The 20,635-nt window shown below is 39.8% G+C and overlaps 1 protein-coding gene across 1 annotated transcript in view; it reads left to right on the top strand.

Annotated features, from left to right (window-relative positions):
* disp2 (dispatched homolog 2 (Drosophila)) overlaps positions 1-15,094 on the top strand; it is a 38,261-nt gene extending 23,167 nt beyond the window's left edge. The window contains exons 2-8 of the mRNA XM_039741680.1: positions 578-1,285; positions 2,158-2,187; positions 4,773-4,896; positions 5,119-5,246; positions 6,578-6,681; positions 9,597-9,694; positions 10,484-15,094. Coding sequence (XP_039597614.1) covers positions 578-1,285; positions 2,158-2,187; positions 4,773-4,896; positions 5,119-5,246; positions 6,578-6,681; positions 9,597-9,694; positions 10,484-13,975 — 4,684 coding nt within the window. The 3' untranslated portion in view covers positions 13,976-15,094. The remainder of the gene's footprint in view (positions 1-577; positions 1,286-2,157; positions 2,188-4,772; positions 4,897-5,118; positions 5,247-6,577; positions 6,682-9,596; positions 9,695-10,483) is intronic.
* The last annotated feature ends 5,541 nt before the right edge of the window (positions 15,095-20,635 follow it).

Below are 20,635 nucleotides of genomic sequence, written 5' to 3'. Positions count from 1 at the left end.
CAGACAAATTATGTAGATCAAAGTACTTTACAAGATGAAGAAAGGAAAATATAAAAATAAGATTAGGCAGTACTAAATAACAAAGAATAAAGTAAGGTCCGATGTCCAGGAGGACAGAAGAAAAAAAAAAAAAACTCCAGAGAGCTGGAGAGAAAAACAAAATCTGCAGGCACTCCAGGTCATGAGACCACTCAGCCCCCACTGGACATTCTACCTAACATCAATGATATCAATTGAGATTTATGCCGACACCTTTCTTTTATCTGCAGGGGTGCATGCGGTGGATCCCTCATTTCATGTCAGTGGAACTTAACCACTCTGCCACACTGGGTTTGAGATGCAGTAACAGCTTTGTTCTAACTTTCTGCTCATTCTTGTAAAACTATCTAAATTATAATTAAACACCTAATGCCTTGTCTCCTCACATTCGGGAAGGGTTGTAACCTTCAGTCTGGCATACAAATAATGATTAAGAGGTTTGGGGTGGAGGCTGCATATTTTGAACATATGACTTTTAATAAAAAATATAGTATTTCAAATGTTGTAATATCTTTTTTCTCTCACCTTTTGTTTACAGTGAGATTCTTAAAGAACAGCAAAGCCCTGCAGAGTCAAGGACCAGGCTGCCCCAAACTGAGGGACACTACACATCCATCTTATCCAGATCAGATTCTGCACCACATCTATATCATCAGGCTTCAGAAGATTGTGGTGGATGTGCCAAAGGTTCCACCTGTGAGCCTCCTGTTCTAAGAAGTTGTCACCATTGTTGGCCCAAGGCACCAACTACAGGCAACACTCGACTAGATCGGTACACACTCATGGCAAGCCCGCGACTGAATTGCCATTCGGTCAAAGTCAGCCCTCGGCTGGACTGCCGCTCACTGACAGCAAGTCCTCGACTTGACTGCCGTTCAGTAACAGCCAGCCCTCGACTGGACTGCCGCACAATTACAGGAAGCCCACGAGCAGACTGTCGCTCAGTCACAGAGAGCCCACGATTAGACTGCCACTCAGTGACAGAGAACACTCAGCTGGACTGCCATTCAGTCATGGCGAGCCCTCATACGGACTGCCACTCTATGACAGCGAGTACTCGCCTGGACTGTCGCTCAGTGACAGCCAGCCCATGTCCTAAAGGCCCACCTATTGCAGTAAGAACTGCCCACAGCTGTAACTCCTCTCCAGGGCCCTCCTGTCGAGACCGAGTGCATTGTCACTGGCTGCAGGGATCACAAGATTCTGGAAACCATCAGCCTGTACAACATCACGTGGTGACAGTCAGGTAAGGCCAATCTGAATTAAAACATTTTACAAACCACATATGGTATTTATAGTCTGTAAGTAAATAACTTAATTCATTAAAATGTTCGGCATATTCCAGGTGCACAATAATATTCACACTGTGTGGCAAAACAGCAGAATATTACTAAATCTACTTTATTATAGGAATGGGCAGCCAGCCACATGGACACCAGGGAGGGAGGTGCAATAATGGCTGCCCATGCCAGAAGCATACAAGAAATATGAGAACAATCTCTTTGCCTCCTCTGCTTCTTTGGTGAGATGCCATAATCATGACTTGCCTGTGGCATTCTTTTGCTACAAAGCTAAATCAATGATCTTAATTCTTTTCTTGTTCACAAACAACTTTTGTAAAATGGAAGATATTTGCAGAAGCTTAAGTATGCTGCTCTAGGTTCTATATAGCCTGCTAATCCCGAATCTGTCCTGATGCATTCTGATGTGAACAAGAATTCAAAAACTTCAGGTGGCACATTAAAAATATGAATGCATACTATTAAAAGATCTAAAATATGAAAGAAAACTAGAGTAAAAATAAGATTAATGGTATCTGTTATCAAGGGGAAGGCAACTAAAAACAAGGCCTGTTTTTTGTTTCATTAGAATTAGAATCAGAATCGCCTTATTTGCCAGTGTGTTGGGTACAGGAGTTTGTCTTGTCGTCTCTGGAAACTGTTCAACACAGATTATCACAAAAAAGAGCACTATAATTGCAAACATAGTCTGTCTGGATGGATATGGATGTCTGCGACACATGGATCATATTTTCAACAATGGCTCTATAGAAATGAATAAGAAAAACAGAGTCAAATGCTACATTTTTGAAAACCCAACCTTCTTGTTTTTTTCCAGACAAGAGAAGCCAAACCGCATTCCCAGAAGGTCAGTAAATCTGCATGTTGTTGTATATGCTTTTGGACTGGGGTGACCTGTCCTATTGTAAAATTGGTGATCTCCGCAAATGGCAAGTTTAGTAAGGGAGGATAGTCATCTAAAGATGAGACACAATAGAAAGAAAGAGCCAAAAACTTTGTTCATTTCCAACATTGAAGAAAACTAGACCCATTATGATGCCAAAATTGGGACACTACAATAATAATGGTAAGAGATCAGTTATGAACAGCCATTTTGATGTAAAATTGTTGTAATGGAAACACGACCAAACATTCAAGTGATCGCTTATGACATCAATCCCTGTTCTGACTAAAAAGTGGCGTGAAGGGACAAACCTTCATACAGCCCCAACCACCTAACTGCAGCCACAACCAGTTTGATGGCAAAACATCAAACATTAAAATTGCACCCTTTCCCATGGCAAATCACACTGAGTGGACAACCTGCTGCCTAGGCCTACCTAAAAGGCACAATTAGGCAAGCAGGCAAGAAAACCCGTGCAACTGTATTAGAAAAATCAAAAGTGTAACACAATAATACTGTCAAGTGATCAATTAGGAAAACCAAACCCATTCACGTATCAAAATGAGAACATGGGACAAACTTACCATAGCAATCATGAGGCCAGCAAGAATGTCTTCCCAAATAAGACCCAATCACTCACAGATTTATTTAATTATTTACTCAGGAAGTAGAAGTATGGATACAAACAAGAATCATAACTTAAGGGCAAGGGTGTGGTGGAACAAATGTGCATATGTTTGCAGTTGGACAAAAACAGATGTTATAGTAAGGAGGGCTCGACTGCAAACATGTAATTCATCAACAAAGCCATACTCAATAGTTCTTTACATAAGAAGTGTTTTCTTTTGTTTTTAGATAAGGTTCCAACAAATCATTACTGAATCCCATTGCTCTGAACGGCAAAGATACCAGAGTAATAGGAAGGCATAAGTAGATGCAAAGCAAGGCAGAACATAATAATATCATCACCAAGGAGACACAAAAGAATGTCAGCAATAAATGAAAAAGAAAGAAGACAAATGAAATGATCTACTTCATGAGGTAGAAGTAAATAATAAACAAGAAAAGTTGTGTCACACATTTGAAATGTTCAAATATGTGCTTCAGTTCAAACAGCTATAGTCTAAATATGCTCAATTGTAATAGAAATTTGTCATTTTCACCCACTGTAGTGGGCCATAAAAGGCTAGGTCCCTAGTAAAGGAGTAAAAATAAAATTTGTAATAAAATAAAATAATACTCATAATCACTAAACTTGAAATAGTCTAAAATGATACTCCAGATGCTTATGCTTGAAAGTTATCATTAGTAACCTTTTAGGAAGGGTTCTTAAAGGTCTAGGACCACCGGTAGACAATCCAATATCAAAAATATTATCATATTACTGATAGGCATACTCAAAATGGTATAAAATGACACTCCACATGCCTATATTACCGATTCCTTTTTTTTATTTTTTTATTTTGTGATTAGGAGTAGTTTTGATCCCTTGTGTCCCATTAGGGGTGAATCCCTAGGGTCGGTTGATGAGGCATGCACAACTTTAAGTTCTTCTGATAATTTTTGCCAAAGACACCTATTAATTTACTCATCATACTGTTGTCATTTCCCGCACAAACAATGGTCAAAAATGGCCTAAAAATTAGCGTTTTTTGGATCAATTAATCAAGAGAACCCCATAAAGCTCAAGGTCTTGCATAACTAGATATTAAGATGAGTCGAACAGTATATCATATGTGGGGGGTTTCTTGTACCAGGGTGTGTGATTTCAAAGTGCTCATAAGTAATTCTTATGATTACAATAAATTCCAAAAACCAGATAAAGCAACCAGAGATCATGGACAACACACAACTGTAACAGAAAGTCCCAGTGTGGGAAAAAGGTTGCTGCTAGGGGGCAATATTCAGAATTTTTGAAGATGCCAGAAAAAGAATGAAACAATGAAGAAGTGGGAGAACGGCGGTACAATGAAAATATACAGCATGGCTCTTTCCCTTTATGGCAACAGGCAGATCAGGACTTGCTTTGGAGATCTGGCCCTTTAAAGCAACAATCAAGACAGTGTAATGGGTAAACCAGGTGCATCTTGAGTCCCTGCAGTTTAGGAGGGCATTCTTGACACAGAAAGAGATTCTGAGGCTTGGCTTAGAAATAATTCTGGGAGTGGATATAAAGGGCATTTCTTGCCCTGGAATATCTGAGTCTGGCATTAAGAGGTACGCTGGGCAAATGCTAAATGGTGGTGCAAGAGGGGCCGATATCTAGAGAAAGATAGACAGAGATTATAAGAGAGATAAGGGGAGCCTTACTAAGGTTTTGGGAGGTGAGAAAAGAGAGGAATTCACCCACAAGCCAGTCATTGCCAGGCTATGTAGTGGAGGGTGCTTTTAGGAAGCACTTATGTTTCGTCTTTAGTAATTTGGTGGTCTCCCTGTAATTATCCTTTCCTACCATGACTTTAACAATGAAAACATCTATTTGTGTGTCATTGGGAGGCTCTGTTCTGTTACACAATCAAACTCACTCTCCCTCTTTAATTGGTTGACAGCTATTCACAGCTGATTGCTGACTGGCCAATAGTGCTACTCTCTGCCTTCTCACTGCTACTGATTGCCTGCTCCCTGGCTGGCTTCCTAATTGGCCCTCTACCTGACTTCTCAGATCCTTTGTTGGTAAGCAGGTCTCTTATTAAATTTACTTTTCACTTCTGATCTGATTTTTCAACTTAATTTTCCTCTGTTTATCTACTTGTTAGTAAAGAAAAACATTTGGCTACACAGAAAATTGTGCTTTGCGACGTGTGACATTTCTCATCTGAATTTACTGTGTAGCTGGAGACCTATGTCTTGTGTTCTCCTCAAACAACTGTAGTTTGCTTTTTTAATCCTTTGCAGGGATTTGAACCTCGAGGCACACAAATTGGCAAACGCCTATGTGCATGGAAAAAGCTGCAGGAGGATACGGGGCCTGACAAGCCACTGTCACTGTTTCCCAAGAAGCTGACAGGGCAGGGCTCAATCAGGTAGGAGTGATTAACGTATCACACTTAACTTTTCATTACAATGGGCTCCTGCTGACTGAGATTTGGTAATAGAAAGTGACTAAGTTTGGGTGATCATAATAAAGTGTATCAAGTCAAACAACTCTCTCAATGCTGCCGCTCAGAAAGAAACATTCCTATGTACATTGCTCACATATAGCATTCAGGACATAAGATGGCTGAGCTTATCAAGTATTTCACATTGATTGTATCTACTTTAAATCAAAGTCTGCTGCAGTTCAGGCAAGAAGATTAATATCACTGACAGCATTGCGGCTTTAAGAATACAGTACACAGTGCACAGTTCAGTAGGACAAAGAGGTGAAGAACAGAGAAAAAAGAAAAAAAGGTGCAACTCTTCTGCAGTTTGGCAGTGCTGTGCCCATATAACATAAAGATTGATGGTTTATTAAATCTGACTTATAAAGAGCCTGTTATATATGCAGTTAATACCTGTATGAGATATCAGGACAAGTATTAACTAAGCAAATGTTTTGTGGTAAAAAATACAGAAGAGAGATTAATGAGGCAGATCGGGAGATTGGTGAGGTCTAACGAAAGGAAGGGTCAAAACCGGGAGATTGAGAGCAACCATAAAAATAGTCAAGACTGTGAAACAAAAATAACAGTCAAAAAGGAAGGCATGGTGTGATAGCAGTAGATGAAAAATAAACATTCAAATAATGAAGTAAAATTGGATAGTGGACTGCCTTTGAAGATGACCTTTAAACCTGTTCCGTTGTTAGCATCAGGGTTACAAGCCCATGACGATCCCCCTAACTATGGTGGTAGCATCCTGCTAAATAGTATTCAATATGGTAATGCCTGCCATTAACTAAATGGTGGTAGAAACAGTTCAAATACAATACAAAATCCAAAACCAGACATTGTAGCAAGAAATGATTATAAGAAATTAATATTAATTGCCTTTAAAATCACAAATGGGGACTCTTAAAACCACAGATTCCAAACAATAAATTACCAAAAAATTAAACAAATAACTACATCATAACAAAATGAGCCTAAACCATTGAATGGTCTTGTCTCATTTCTAAAATTCAGTTTCTCTCACTTACTCCCATGGCTAACTGATTTTACATGCTGAGCATGGTTTTTTACTTTTTTACGATAATCACCGGAATTCCAAAATTTAGATAGTATTAATAAAATATCAAGTTCAATTCCACTGCCTTGACTAGAACACATCATTTCAAGAGAAAATATTCAAATAAAAGCTTGCACAGACATTTGATGTCAATTTCCTATTCATTTCCGTAAATTACATATCTGTATAATCTTATTTTTCTCCACAGCAGCTACAGCCAGGAAAGCGACCCACTTGACAAGGCAGACCAACGGCAGAGGAGGATGGTGGACTGGAACTTCATACAGGATGCGTTCTTCTGTGACTCACCAGGTACAGTGGGGTGTAGAAGAGTAGGGGTGTGCAGCAAATCTGTATTTCATATGGACATTTTACTTCAAATGTCCTGTGCAAACATTTTAAAACAAAGGCTTTATTTTTCTATCTCAACTGGAGTATATGCAGGCTCAGTGACTTTCTAAGGCCATGCTGGAAATTTACCAAGGGCTTTGAATTTCTGATTATTCACCTGCCTTTTCTATTATAATGACTTTTATTGTATAACAGTGATATGATATATATATATATATATATATATATATATATATATAGATAGATAGATAGATAGATAGATAAAAAAGCAGTATGCTAGCAAGAAAATAGCACTAATGTTTGGAACGTAGCATACTACTTTCCCTCATCTATTACAATTATTTTACTACTTACTTGTATTATTTAGCTAACACTTTCATTCAAGGCAACTTACAACATTCTTACACAATTTTATTCAACTTGCCCTCTCTGTTTGTCTGGTTCAAATTTTGCAATCAATTTTTTACCCACTTTACCCTATGTTTTTATTTTTAGTCACTCGACTAAACCTAAAAATTATCTTTTTTATTTTTAGTGCATTTTGAATAAAATCGTGCCACTTAAAAATCTTTTTTTTTTAAATATTTTTTGAGATATAATTGGTTACCTTTGTTTTGGTTTTCTAATTGGAGCATAGGTAGGTGAACACACACAGTCAGTAGGAAGAGCACAGTTTGAAGGACAGAGACCCTAACCACTATGGCACAGTACCTTCCTAACGCTAATTACCATTAGAGTAATACTACAAGACTGACTTTGGGATCTCATGGCACGCAAGCTGGACTTCACTTACAACAGATGAATGCCTCCTGGCACTGCCTTAACAATTTTACTTAACATGAAAACAGGCTGGTGATTTTGCTCATCATGCACTGTATAACACTACAAAATTAGGACTTCTTGCTGGACAGTAGTGCTTAAAGAACTTGAGGTTTGGATTCTAGCCACTGTGTAACCTTCTGTGGTGATGAACTCTACTGTCACAATGATCCCCTTGTTTTTAGGGTATCTCATTGAATTCAGTATTTCACATCATTCAAAGCACATGTACTATAGCTGGCCACTATGGCTAAGGTGGTTGAGTAGTTCAATAAATTTATTCAACCAGAACAAAATGGACTGAAATACAGTGCATCTAGAAAGTATTCACAGCGCATCACTTTTTCCACATTTTGTTATGTTACAGCCTTATTCCAAAATGGATTAAATTCATTTTTTCCCTCAGAATTCTACACACAACACCCCATAATGACAACGTGAAAAAGTTTACTTGAGATTTTTGCAAATATATTAAAAATAAAAAAATTGAGAAAGCACATGTACATAAGTATTCACAGCCTTTGCCATTAAGCTCAAAATTGAGCTCAGGTGCATCCTGTTTCCCCTGATCATCCTTGAGATGTTTCTGCAGCTTAACTGGAGTCCACCTGTGGCAAATTCAATTGATTGGACATGATTTGGAAAGGTACACACCTGTCTATATAAGGTCCCACAGTTGACAGTTCATGTCAGAGCACAAACCAAGCGTGAAATCAAAGGAATTGTCTGTATACCTCCGAGACAGGATTGTCTTGAGGCACAAATCTGGGGAAGGTTACAGAACAATTTCTGCTGCTTCGAAGGTCCCAATGAGCACAGTGGCCTCCATCATCTGTAAGTGGAAGAAGTTCGAAACCACCAAGACTCTTCCTAGAGCTGGCCGGCCATCTAAACTGAGCGATCGGGGGAGAAGGGCCTTAGTCAGGGAGGTGACCAAGAATCTGATGGTCACCCTGTCAGAGCTCCAGTGGTACTCTGTGGAGAGAAAAGAACCTTCCAGAAGGACAACCATCTCTGCAGCAATCCACCAATCAGGCCTGTATGGTAGAGTGGCCAAACGGAAGCCACTCCTTAGTAAAAGGCACATGGCAGCCCGCCTGGAGTTTGCCAAAAGGCACCTGAAGGACTCAGACCATGAGAAACAAAATTCTCTGGTCTGATGAGACAAAGATTGAACTCTTTGATGTGAATGCCAGGTGTCACGTTTGGAGGAAACCAGGCACCGCTCATCACCAGGCCAATACCATCCCTACAGTGAAGCATGGTGGTGGCAGCTTCATCATGCTGTGGGGATGTTTTTCAGCGGCAGGAACTGGGAGACTAGTCAGGATAAAGGGAAAGATGACTGCAGCAATGTACAGAGACATCCTGGATGAAAACCTGCTCCAGAGCGCTCTTGACCTCAGACTGGGGCGACAGTTCATCTTTCAACAGGACAGCGACCCTAAGCATACAGCCAAGATATCAAAGGAGTGGCTTCAGGACAACTCAGTGAATGTCCTTGAGTGGCCCAGCCAGAGCCCAGACTTGAATCCGATTGAACATCTCTGGAGAGATCTTAAAATGGCTGTGCACTGACGCTTCCCATCCAACCTGATGGAGCTTGAGAGGTGCTGCAAAGAGGAATGGGCGAAACTGACCAAGGATAGGTGTGCCAAGCTTGCAGCATCATATTCAAAAAGACTTGAGGCTGTAACTGCTGCCAAAGGTGCATCGACAAAGTATTGAGCAGAGGCTGTGAATAATTATGTACATGTGATTTCTCAGTTTTTTTATTTTTAATAAATTTGCAAAAAAATAACATAATTGTCATTATGGGGTGTTGTGTGTAGAATTCTGAGGAAAAAAATGAATTTAATCCATTTTGGAATAAGGCTGTAACATAACAACATGTGGAAAAAGTGATGCGCTGTGAATACTTTCCGGATGCACTGTATATCTTAGAACAAGCAGAATATAAGTTATATTGAGGAACTTGAAGTAATGAGTGAAATTCAGTTTTGAAGTGAGGTCAATTTCTCTTTATTTCTTGCTCTCATGTACTTTTACTGTTAAAGGGGAGAAGTATGCACAGCTGGTGTATCGCTCTGGAAATTCAGCCAGCCTTTGGAGCCTGCAAGCAATCCGCAGCATGTGTGAGATGGAGCAGACCTGGGTGAGTGGAGAGTCTTCTACTCTGCTGAACCCTCTTTACCCCCACACTGTGGCAGGCTGAGGTAACCATGCAACTTGTTTCTCAGTTTGAAATGTCATTAATGACCAGTTTCTAAGGAATTAGGCCTGCACAACACGTACTATTTGTGTCTGCCTATAGCATTTACAGTAGAAGTAGGAATTTTAATAAATTTACTGCCATGTTCTATGAAAAAGGACATACATTTAGACTTCCTCCTTACTAATTACTAGTTGTCCTTTTATAATTTAACTACTCCTGTTTCCACAGTGATGTCTGTCCTATAGTTGCTTCACAAGAGCAGGAACCAACTTATCTGATGGATAATATTCCACTTCTTGGAATTAATGGGTTACAATTCTTAGAATGCAATAGCAGCACATTATCTACAGTATATCACTGTCTGTTTTAGATACAAACTTTCCATTCAAAGATTTTTTTTCCCTGTTCCTGCAGTGCATTTTGGGAAATAACCACACCCTCCTAAGGAGATCATTGCTGACCTTTTTATCTGACTGCCTACTGCTGCATGGTTTAGAGTGTTATAAAAATCTGGTCATTCCTTAAGAGACCTTGTTAACATGACACAAAGATGTACAAGATTCTGAACTAAATTACAATTTGTTTTGTTCATTAACTAAAAGCAAGGTGCAAATAAAACCCTGTACCGAGTGTGATTCACCAGGGGCAGGGTCACTGACCCTTGTCCTAGGAAGTGAAATGACCTCACCTTGCTTTAATGCTGAAATGTCTTCTTCTCCTCTCTTTTAGATCCGTTCCCATGCTCATTTCCAGGATCTTTGTGTCCGTGAGGGTGGGGGTCAAGGAGGAGAGTGCTGTCCAAGTTGGTCTCTTGGAAACTACCTGGCTGTCCTGAGCAATGCTACCTCCTGTTTAGGGCTAAGCTCCTGGCAGGTGCTGGACAGCTTGAAGCTCCTGAGGGGCTGTGCCCCCTACTACCATGATGGGAGTCTAGGGCCATCCTGCGGTGAGAGAGGAAAACCTGGCCGTTGCTCAAAAGTGCCAGAGCAATGCAAGCGATCCAGTGCCGTCTACCAGATCCTGCACTACCTGGTGGACAAAGACTTCCTTGGTCCTCAGACAATTAATTACCAGGTTCCGTCCCTCAAGTATAGCCTGCTTTTCTTGCCAGTCCAAAGGGGCAATTCGATGCTGGATATTTATCTGGACAACTTGGAGGGTCGTGACCTGACTTATGGAAATACAACCATTACCGGCATGGACCTTGGTATCAAACAAAGGCTCTTTCACTATTACTTGGCCCGAGACTCTGTGTATCCTGTGCTGGCGGCAGTGACGCTGTTTTTTGTCAAAGCATTCTACATCCGCTCTGTCTTCCTTTCAGCTATGTCAACTGCAGCTGCTCTAGGCTCTCTCATGGCTGCCTACTTCTTCTATAAAATAGCCTTTGGACTCTCCTTCTTTCCTTTCCTTAATCTAGCAGTGACCCTCATTCTTCTGGGCAGCTGTGCAAACCAGGCATTTGTGTTTACTGATTTCTGGAATTTGCAATTGTTCCAGAAGCCTTCATTGACCCTGGAGAAGCGGGTGAGCCGTTCACTACAGGAGGTGGGATATCTGATGACAGTGTCTGGCCTGACCTCCAGCGCTGCCTTCTACTCTGGCTACATGAGTAGCATCACCACAATTCGTTGTTTTGCCATCTACCTAGGCACAGCCTCTTTAATAAGCACACTCTTTGCTGTGGTTTGGCTGCCATGTGTACTGGTGTTACGTGAGCGCTACACTGTTACCACAGCTGCTGAAGCCCCTCGTGGAAAGACCTGCTGCATTCTGACTCGTGGAGGATTCTGGGAGACCAGTTCCCGAAAACGTTGCCTGTTTTCTCTTGTACGCAGGATGAGGGAGCTCAGACGAGGCTTGGCAGATACTTCAGACCTGCTTTTTCAAAAGATCTTGCCTTGCGGCGTAGTCAAATTCCGATACATCTGGGTTTGCTGGTTTGCAGCAATGGCAGCTGGAGGGACGTACATTACCTGCATTGACCCTGGCATGAAGCTACAGGCATTGGAAGGTGTCATGGCTCAGCTTTTCCGTTCTAGTCACCCTTTTGAGCGATACGACTCAGAGTATAGGCACCAGTTTATGTTTCAAAGGATAAAAACTGGAGAGGAGAGGCCAGTGAGTGTCACACTGGTTTGGGGAGTTCTCCCAGTTGATAATGGTGATCACTTGAACCCCAAAAGCAATGGCTCCTTGATGATGGATTCAGAGTTCAACATGAGCAGCCCTGAAGCACAGACTTGGCTACTGGGTCTTTGCTCACGTCTACGGAACCAAACATTTTACTCTCCTCCGACTTCTTCTGAGGAGGAAGAGGAGTGGCAAGGAGACAGCGTGTGTTTTATGGAGCACCTAGTGAAGTGGATTTCCAGCAGGCAGTGTTCACAAAGTGACAATGAGCACAGCCTCTGCTGCAGTAATATGCTACCCCCGTTCCTTCCACGAGATCTTCAACACTGTCTGGGCATGATGGCAGCTGAGAGGCAAGCAGGAGGCCTGCCTTTTGACAGTGGTGGGCCGCGATTTGACTCTGAGGGCCGCGTGGCAGCTTTAGTGTTAGAATTTCGTACCACGCATTTCTATAGCTTTAACTATAGCCGCACTATGAGCTTCTATAAAGAAATTGACACCTGGTTTGAGGAGGAGATCTCCAGGGCTCCAGCAGGTCTACATAAAGGATTTTTTGTGAGTTATTTGACACTCTTTGACTTGCAGCAATGCCTGAGTTCTGAGACCCTGTTGGTGACAGGCTTTTCCATTATTCTTGTCTTTGCTGTTTTCCTCCTGACCACCTGGAATGTCCCCCTAAGCCTATATGGGGCCATTGCAGTAGGGGGTACCGTTTTTGTGACCATAGGACTGATGGTTCTTTTAGAATGGCAACTGAGTGGAGTCGAAGCTCTATTCATTTCAGCTGCTGCGGGCCTTTCTGTAGATTTTGCTGGCAATTACTGTGTTTCCTATAGTCTGTCTCCACATTCAGATCGCCTGGGAAGAGTAGCACACTCTCTCAAGAAAATGGGATGCCCAGCTGCAGTGGGTGCTGGTGCTTTTTTCTGTGCTGGGGTCTTCATGCTACCTTCCACTGCCTTAGTGTTCCGCAAGCTTGGCATATTCCTGCTGCTGGTTAAGTGTGTGGCCTGTGGGTTTGCCACCTTTTTTTTTCAGTCCATTTGTTGCTTTTTTGGGCCCCAGAAGAACTGTGGCCAAATTCTGTGGCCTTGCAATGCTACTGATACCTACAAAGAGGATCCTGTTCCTGGCCTATTATCCCCTAGCTCAGCAACTTGTGGGGGGACATCTAACTATTCAGTCAATGGTGCTTTTGGCTGTGGTGGACGGTCCAGAGCAAGAAGAAGTTTTGGAAAAGGGGCAGGAGAAGCAATGCACATTCATCAAGGCCAACAAAGGCAGCGGGTTAGGCCTAGTGGTGGAGGCAGGGACTTAGAACAGTATGAGCTGCAACCTCTGGCCAGACACTTAAGTGACAGCTTTGAAAATAGTACCTGCACTAGTAAGTTGTCCAACAGGCCTTCTGTCCTCTCAGAGGATATCCAGTTCCGCAGTCTGACTCCTCAGATGGATTCAGACAGGCGTGCTGCAGAGGATGACTATGACAATGAAGATGCAGGCAATGGGAACCTACAAACCTGCCCTCCTCCTGCTCTGCAGACTTCTTCACCCTACAAAGAGAATGTTCTGCGGTCAGTGCTGATTCCTGCAGCAGAAATAACCCAAAATAGACTGCTTTGTAGGAGATGCAGGGGCCAAAAGCAGTGGAATCCATCCTTATCGTCCTCTTCTAGTTTGGATGATATTGTGCTCAGCTGTCAACTGCCAGATGGAGATCACCAACACCCTGTAGCTGTAGAAGGGGCAAGTGGCATTCTTTATAAGCGCCATCAACATCGTTGCCTCTTGTATTCCCAGTCACAGAGTTCTTTTGAAGGCCTGGAAGACTCAAATGAGACCTGTTTGAGTGAAGTGGATACAGGACTTGCAGCTGACACCAATGTGGAACAACACCCTGGGCACCTCAATGGAAAGCGGGATACATTACGTTTGGCTTTGAAAGAGACAGTGTTTGACACAGGACTATCTAGCACAGGGAGGGGATGGTCAGGCCACACAAATGCTCCTGTAATCATTCCCAACAGCAAACCTGACCTGCCAGATGTATGGGTCAAGAGAGAAAACGACAGAAGCAATAATAGCTGATGAAGATTCAGTTTATTGAAGTGGCACATTCTATTAGGAGGGTATAGGTGGTATATTTAAATGCAATGTGATGCCAGGCTCCTTAGACACAGAGGCATGAGATCTGTTGCCTTGGGTGGTTATTGCTATTCTGTTACTTCAGGGATGAAACTACTACAAACAGGCTGCTCTACATGGCAGCGTATTAAGTTTTCAGAGTCCCAAACATATGACAGACCAGCTGTATTTTCAAGAGGGTGCAAATAGACACCTTTAAAATAAATTAGAGTTAGCAACGGCACGATAAAACCCTTGCCAGCATTACCTAGGAGCCATCGTGTCTCTGACTGGGCAGCATCTGGCTCTCTTAAGTTCAAAAAGATACACTTCTTCAGATATTTATTTCAGCATATGTAGGAGGTTGGACTTTTCAGCCTAAAGAATTGAATCCCATCATAATATACAGTATCTTTTTTTTTTTTTTTTTAAAAAAGTACACTCTAAAAACAAAACTGACAATGTGCACAAGCTAAGTATTAAGGGGCTCTCAATTACGTAGTGAGTAAGTCATGCTTTAATAAAGAATATTAAAGCCCCATTCTGCAATAAAGCTTCTACAAGATGTCAGCCACAGCAACTCAGGTTGTGCAAACACTTTAGTCTCGGGTGGAAATACCTATAACTGGCTAAACGCAAAGCATACAATTCAGAGCTGTACTCAGTTTGGACTGCACCTTGATAACAACCGTTATTAAAATGGTTATACATTTTTAACACTATCTGCATTTGAATAATAGTTGTTTTATGAAGACAGTCTCTCACAGGATAACTGATGTCTAAGTTTACAGAATTTTGTCTTTCATTGCTTTACCACCGTCACCTTATACATATTGAATTGACCTTTGTCTCATGCACATTAGTAGGTGGAAACAGTTATTTTTTGTGCATGATTGTCTGTACCATATTGACCAGTGTAACTAAAGATGTTCTTAGATGCCATATGGAAAGATGTTTGAAAGAAGGTGACCCTAAAATTCTTTATTTCTGTTGGTGGAACTGAGTTACATAGAAGAAAACAGGGGGTTGGTATAAGAATATCATTACAGCAATAAAAATCAGCATGCACAGTCTTACTTCTGCAAGGCCATAATATAATAAGGATTTGGTTCATATCTATTTATTATTACTGAATATTCTGTTATCTGAACTTCTTTTGTAAACAGATGACTTGCACTAGCTCTCTATTTTCTCTTTAACATATTAATGCGGAGGTAACTTTTACTCATCTATGAAATTCAGAAAGATGCTTACCATGACTGTGACCTTTAGTACACAAAAGTCTCTTCCATTTTGAGATTCTTTAGAACTAAATTCTTTGTGAAGACGTTTTAGCTCCTGTTTTGTTTATTAACCAAGCAATTAACTAAGAGTCTTACACAAAATTGTTGTGTGGACAACAGCTTAACCTTTTGCCAATTTGAGTAAAATATTTTGTTAAAAAAGAACTGAGGAGTACAAATCCAGGTGCACAGTCTTGGTTCTGCAAGGCCAGAGTAGCTGGAGGATTTGGTTCATATCTATTTTGTTAATTTTCCCAAAAAAATACAACATAGGTTTGTAAGAAATTTATAGACAAGGCACAATAATAGTTAGTAGCTTGAAGACGACAAATCTGAAAATATAACCTTGTGAGAATAAGTTTGTTAGAAAAGGTACCATAGAACAACTCACACTTATAAAAAAAACGGGGATTATAATACAGAAACATCTATCAAGGGCAAATTAACTCCAATTTGTATGTCAGTAAAAGTGAAAAAACACACATCTAATAAGTTTAAAATTTTTTAATTACTAGGAATGCATACTGATACATGTCGACCATAATCAAGTTCTAAATATCAGTGGCTTTAAAGTACTGACCCATAAAAGTAGTACTAAAAAATGTACGTCACGATAGAAAAGCATCTGCTTCCATGCCAAATGTGACATCGTCCAAAAGGTAATCTTCCAAAACTACTTAGTCCCATTTTCAAGATGATATTGTGAAACTGTTTAACTCATACTACACAATTTGTCTCAGCTCACTCAGTACAGGGCTGTAAGGGTCCAGGACAAAGCAACTAAACTGCTTTCCTTTCATCATTTTCTTTATTTGTTTCTACCACAACATAATAACTTTTACTAGATTAACTCAATTAAAAGTGTATAGTATATCTACTGTACATTACACTGAGTGACTACTTTATTAGTTTTATTTGCCTAATAATGAGATACAAATTAGCAAGTAATGAATTTCTACTCTGAATAGCGTGTTTCATCTTAAGAAATAAAAGCATGATTTGGCTACGAAATGGTAATCTGCATTATGCTGAATTTCCTTTAATTTTTTTTCCCTAGAATCATTCCAGGACTTTTCTAGCTTTGAGTAATACAGAAAATTATTGTGACAAAAAACACATTTGCAGATGGGTACACAGCTGTTACAAAGGGATGGAGGTGAAGGTCAACAATGTTTAGATACCGTACAGCCTCCAGATACAGTATAGCTGTCCTTGTATTAAAGAGACCCAATGTGTACCCTACTCCATTACACTTTCCAATGCAGTCTGTTATTATGTTTTTTTTCCTGCAGCACCACTGTTGTACTTCCGTTATTTGACTGATTGTATCTCAGGTGGGTTTCTGTAGAAGTCCTTTTTTGGCTCCTTTAACCAGTGGTCTTTTTTTGACCAGAGAACCACCATTAAGTAGATTATTTTTAGGTACTGGCCCATCATTAGTAGACCCATTGTCTTCTCTGGAAACCCTTTAGAGATGATGTCCCAACACATGTATGCTGGCACCTTTAATCTCTATCACTTTCATGTATTTTAAGCCATTGAAATCCTACTACTTCACACATTATCATCTGCAAATATGAATGAGCATTCAATTATGTGCAGTGTGCAAGTCGACTTAATAAAATGGTCACTCAGGATATTTACAAATTCATCAGTTAATTTAATAACTGCCAGCGGCTATAAGATCATGAAAACCAAAATTGGGGCTTGGCTAGTGGATAAGGGGAGTCTAGATCTCTTGACGCAGGACTCACAAATATATTATGGTTCTGCATTTTAATTCTTTCTTGTTAATTGTGGTGATGGAGATTGGCAATTAACATACAAGTATGAATTTCACTATAATCTGTACACTTGATACTTATACTACCAAACCAAAACAGGTATCATTTACATTTTCAGCTTAATTGCTTTCAATGTGGAATTATAGATGTTCATGCACTTGGGCTTTATACCACAGTCCACAGGTCTGTTTGATTGAACTGTCTGTCTTTTAGTGTGTCCTATACTGTTGGTAGAAGCTGTGGCTGCCCAAGACACGGGAACGTACATTATATTAGAAATAATTCATTTAGACATGCATTATACACTATCGGGAAAGAAAATACTGTACACAGGTCTAAGCAGAAATATCACTTGCCTTTCCCTGGTGGCAGTCTTTGACAAATTACCACGATTAAATATTCTAAGTGCCTTCTTGCACAAAATCTCCATAAAGTCATTCTTTGCTTGACTATTCATGGTACCTTTGATAATGAACACTGCAGGATGTACCAAGTACCAAGAGGATGAAATACATAAGATTCTGACATCTTGTGTGAGTGTCAAAGGATTATTCACACATTATTTCTGTGCAATTTAGTTTGCAATTACATAAGAAATTCAAGCGAGTCTACATGCCAGTGAGTAGACGTGAACAATTCTAAACTTTTGCAAACTGCCTATGAATCATCTTGGCTGCAAGTTTTCCTTTTTGGCTTCTGCTAGCTTCTATGTGCCAGCCAGTCCGGAATGGATTTTTGCCAAGTGCTTGATGCTACTGTATAGGTACCAATTCTTTTTTTGGGGGGGGTTTAGGGGTCCCTGGATATGTATATTTGCATTTTGGTCTTGCCTTTTAATTTAATGAATTGTGAGAAACAAAATGTTTTAAGAACTGAAAAATGTCATATATCTCAGAACCTAACATAGACCATCATCATTAAATCAATAGTGAAATATTAACTGGGAATTGTATGGAAGCATGGGCCACTCAATTCCAGAAGCTGCAAAGGCATGGAGGCCACAGAGGTGTTGGCCACACTATGCATGAAAACCTGACCAAGAAAAGAAGCAGCCAGGAAAGAGAGCTCCGATAAGCTATGTGCATCTTCAGGGCAGATGTTTTTTATCAGTGGACTGTACAATATTTTAGGTGTATTATTTACTGTATAATTAAAGGGAAAAAATCCTGATGGACAGGTCTCACAATGACCTAAAATGCAGAGTACAGAATAGTGACTTTCCAACAAACGGAAGACTGCCTAGGGTTTTTAGAATTACATTTTCAGAATTTGAATAGTTTCAAGTTTGACTGAAATATTTAAATAAAGTGATAATAAATTTTATTTTCAATGATATTTTTTTCTGTATTCCTTATGTTGCAGAGGTTAGAAATTCACATGAACGAACAAAATAAAGTCTGAAATGAGTCTCCAAATTCTGAAGTGAGGAAGAATAACTTTATATCAATACCACAAAAGAGAATAAGAGTTGAAGGGTAATTCCATATTGAAACTTGAAAATGTGAGAAACAATGTGTTTCTAACTTTCCTTTTATATTTCAGTATGGAACTAATACTGAAAGGTGCCGCTTCCGAGTCTTTACATGAGTGATGGAACCATAAGAGAAATAGTGAGGGAGCAACAATATGGCAGTCATAAAGCAAGAGTTAAGTGCTTGAATGAAACTTTAGATTTACTTCTTGTGAGAAATGCCAGGACCATGATAATACAGTGATATTTTTTTCAATACTTTGTAATATAGTAAATGTTTCAGTTCTGACTTATATTTACTATTCTTTTCTGATTGGAGTTAAAGTTGAAATACAGTAACATAGACCAAATGTGACAATCTGCTACACTTAAGAAAAAAAAACATTTTATCAAGTGCACTGAGGTGTTTCAATTGTAAAAACAAATTTCAGTACAGTACATAGTACAACCATTGGTACATCATCTGACTTTATTTCTGGGTGATGTCCTGTGGCATTGCTATCACCTAAGCAGATGGTCTATGATTTAAGTGAATAACTTTAATATATGAATTACTTAGAACATTTTAATTGTGGATTCAGTATTTTGTGAGCTACATTTATGTATGCACTCCGGAGACCATTAACATGCAGCTTTCACAATAATTTAATTATTAAACCTGTTTTCAGGTTGCAGCGCTGATGTTAAACAAGCAAAAAGTGCTGAACGAATTCATGACTTAAACAATGTTTGGGGTAAAATATTACATCATATTCCTATGGCCTTTCTTTTCCTGACAAACATTGGATGCAGACGCCAGTTTCCCCCTGGTCAGGACATGTGAGATGAATATGACATGTGGTTTCATGTGAGACTTCTTCCACCCTAAACACTCTCATTCTGTGTAATGAACAGAAATAAACTCCTCAAGTACATTACATGTTTCTCTACTTCTTTCACTATGTTAGTTTGGAGAATACACAATTTACAAGTGTATTAAGTATAAAATCAGCTTTTAATTGATCCTGGCACCTGGAGGAAAAAAAAAAAAAAAGAGGCACGTAACGGGTTCTTCTAGACTAAATGAAAAATAAAACTAAGGCATTCTTATTGTTCAGAAAGCTGTTATCATAACAAAACTAAAACGATTCATCCAAAAATCCACTTAGGTTTATCCTGGAAGAGATTGCAACCTGAGAAATCTCACAATGTTAAACACCGCATTCCATATAACAGGATACTAACTACAGATTTTTCTATTCAATTTTGAGTATTCAGTGTGTACTGAATTCATAGGTGATCCCAAAAGCCCTGCTTTGTAGTTTGATTTTTAACTAACAATGCATTCTACTTCTTTTCCCTTGAGACACTGAAAAACAAATGAGCGTAAACATGGACAAAGCATTGTCTATCACAATCTTTGCAGTCACACTACTATCGGCATTTGATATTGCTTCTCTTACACCAACTGATCACAAGCAATTTATGTTGTCACAAGGGAGAAGGAAGTGTTTAGAATGCCATCTATGGGACTCAAGATGAAATGCATTTTGTTGTGCAAATAAAAACATGGATTAAAAAAATGTGGAACTTTAAAATACAAAAACAGAAAATGACATTTCCAGTTACAAAAATATTACTTTACTGTATTTTTTTCCCTTTAATGATATTTCCCATCAGTTGTAACTCATAAAAGAAAGCATTTGAATCAAAATAGATGCATAATATGAAGCTGTCACAGTTACAGCAAGTAGTTTTTCTGTATTGTATCAGTTGATGGACATATATGGGCAGATTTGTATAATGATTAGACATGGTTATAAGAAAGAGCTAGATTTCAGACTCAAAGCCTCTGAATTTTATTACACAGAACATAAACTTACAGACTATTAGGAGGAGGTTAGGAACATGCATGGATATAGTGTGTTGCTGCACACACCACATGACAAATCAACTCAGGATGCCAGATTAGGACCCAAGTGCAGCCATGCAATGGGTGACACCTCAGCACCACACTAGTTCAGATGGAGTGGAACAGTGGCTGGAGTGCCAATTCTGCCATCAACCCCCAAGTTTCCCCTGCAGGTTGAAGGGCCTACCTGCAGGA

This window comes from Polypterus senegalus, chromosome 18, assembly GCF_016835505.1.
Source record: "Polypterus senegalus isolate Bchr_013 chromosome 18, ASM1683550v1, whole genome shotgun sequence".
In the NCBI taxonomy this organism is placed as follows: Eukaryota; Metazoa; Chordata; class Cladistia; order Polypteriformes; family Polypteridae; genus Polypterus; species Polypterus senegalus.
The sequence above is the reverse complement of the archived record's forward strand: the minus strand, read 5'-3'. Positions and strand labels throughout refer to the sequence as shown.